Source organism: Nerophis lumbriciformis, linkage group LG07, assembly GCF_033978685.3.
Source record: "Nerophis lumbriciformis linkage group LG07, RoL_Nlum_v2.1, whole genome shotgun sequence".
NCBI classification, from domain to species: domain Eukaryota; kingdom Metazoa; phylum Chordata; class Actinopteri; order Syngnathiformes; family Syngnathidae; genus Nerophis; species Nerophis lumbriciformis.
In genome coordinates, this window is record NC_084554.2 from 13727501 (window position 1) to 13730000 (window position 2500).

At 42.6% G+C, this 2500-nt stretch overlaps 1 protein-coding gene across 2 annotated transcripts in view; it reads left to right on the top strand.

Annotated features, from left to right (window-relative positions):
* Window positions 1–2500, top strand: part of plxdc2b (plexin domain containing 2b) — a 142410-nt gene that overhangs the window by 54375 nt on the left and 85535 nt on the right. For both annotated transcript variants that reach the window (XM_061965785.1, XM_061965786.1), the window contains exon 2: window positions 2033–2247. In XM_061965785.1, the coding sequence (XP_061821769.1) occupies window positions 2033–2247 (215 nt within the window). The remainder of the gene's footprint in view (window positions 1–2032; window positions 2248–2500) is intronic.

Genomic DNA, 2500 nt, shown 5'->3' on the forward strand with positions numbered 1-2500 from the left:
CGGCAGCGCTGTTCCGGTGATTAAAGTACGTCTTTTTTCAGAGGCCAAATTTTTGGTGCATCAATTGTGCGCAAATAATAAACTGTATATATCCTTTCATACTGTAACTACCTGCTGGTGTTAAAGTGTATGTAAGTGCGTTATAGGGTTTTACGGTATATCGGTAGAGTATAGTATTGTGGTACTAATGAATAAAAAAACGGTACTATACTCTGTTTGAAAAGTACCGGTTCCCAACGGGCATGACTGCGCGCCATCACGTCATGACATTGCTGGGTTTACGAGCAGAGGAGCATGTTCGGCAGCGCACAATCAGGAGTACTTACAAGCAGACACAGTGTATAGACAGAAAAGGGAGAATGGACACATTTTGGCCCTAAAAACTAACGATAAAGGTGAAGCTATAACACTATAATGCCCTCAAGAAGAGGTACTTTAAGACATGGCTAGCAGTGAACATCCATCCGCAGTCGGCAGTGTTTTAGCTACTTCTAAATGACAAATAAAGTGAGTTTCTTCCAAGTATCATCTCTGCAGGACGAGGAATAGCTAAACATGCTTCACTACACACCGTAGGAGGATACAATAGCTCACCGGCGTCACTGCTAACAAAAGCTAGCGCGCCTGAATGTAAACAAATGCCATGGGTGGATCTACACCTGACATCCACTGTAATGATACCAAGTACAATATCGTATCTAGTCGATACTACTATGATTACATTGTGACAGTCTCTTGCTGTCGTGCGGGTTCCATGGACCACCAAGGACTGACATTACTGCGAGCAGGTTTGACTTTCTTTATTTTTCAATAAAGTTGCGTCTTCCGTCGGGTCGCTTTTCAGCCTGCTCGCTCTTCCGCTTGCTTTTCAGCTTTCCGCGTCGGTGTCTTCCTTTGGCTCTCCGTCTCTTGCGCTCAGCATCCGCTTCTGCCTCTCCAACTCCTTCTGCCCCGTCGTTCTCTGCTGCTGCCCTTTTACACATTGCGAGGAGATTAGATGATTGTGCCCAGGTGGGGGCGATCCACACACCTGATCTTGTTTACGGCGTCGATCCCGGCGCGCCCCGTCTCGCCGCTGGCCCGCCAGCCACGCCTCCTCACCGCCATCTTGGAGTGGGCCCCGGCGTGCCCTGCCTCGCTGTCGGTCTGTCGGCCACGCCTCCCCACATACATCTATATTTTTTATCGTCACAGAATCTTTTTTTCCTTTTTTCAAAATTCACATTATGTTTATAAACTCAGTAAATATGTCCCTGGACACACGAGGACTTTGAATATGACCAATGTATGATCGATACCTAAATTTGTAGTATCATCCAAAACTAATGTAAGGTATCCAAACAACAGAAGAATAAGTGATTATTACATTTTAACAGAAGTGTAGATAGAACATGTTGAAACGGAATATAACCAGATTTTAACAGTAAATAAACAAGTAGATTAATAATACATTTTTACAGCTTGTCCTTTATAATTTTGACAAAATAATAGAATGATAAATGACACAATATGTTACTGCATACGTCAGCAGACTGATTAGGAGCCTTTGTTTGCTTACTTACTAGTAAAAGACAAGTTGTCTTGTATGTTCACTATTTTATTTAAGGACACAATTGCAATAAGAAACATATGTTTAATGTACCCTAAGATTTTTTGTTAAGATAAAGCTAATAATGCAATTTTTTTGTGTATTTAGAAAAGTATCAAAGAATCGAAAATAATCTAAATACATTTTGGTACAGGTATCGGTACCAAAATATTGGTATTGGGACAACCCTAGTGTGTTATGAGGTTAATTTTTCTTATGGTCTGTGAATACACCGTGTTGGAGGAGAATGAGGAAGTGTTGTGTGTCCAGGAGTAAAACACAGAGACAGACGTTTCCTTTTCATAAGACATTAACGTCAGTGTAATGGGGCAATGATGTGCTACAGGAAGAATAACAAATGAGTTAAAGCTACATACACTAAGTTGACTAATGTTTTTAATTTTTTGATCTTTTTTATTACATCTGTGTTTGCTCCCTCCTCAGGCGTCCCTTACTCGCACGGCGGACAAGGGGGACAGGCCCTGGACATGCTGGTGGATATGAAGACGTACGCTCAGCGGTGGAGGAGATGGCTTCCAAACAGTGCACGCAGCATGGACACCAACAGGGCCAGCCAGGAAGAAGAGGAGGATGAGGAAGAGGACGGCTTTCCAGGTTTGATGTCAACAGAAGACGCTGACAACAGCTCGCAAGTTGAAGTGAGTCTATTTGTTTTGACTTAAAGGGGAACTGCGCTTTTGGGGGAATCGTTCACAATTCTTAGGAGAGACAAAAAGACAAAAGTTGTTTCGGTTTTTTTGCATTCTAATTTGTAAAACTCAGCTCGCTTTAGGTAACTAGTAATGCTGCTAATTGGGAGCAATCCATTCTGCCTCTAAAGCAGTGGTTCTTAACCTTGTTGGAGGTACCGAACCCCACCAATTTCATATGCGCATTCACCGAACCCGAACC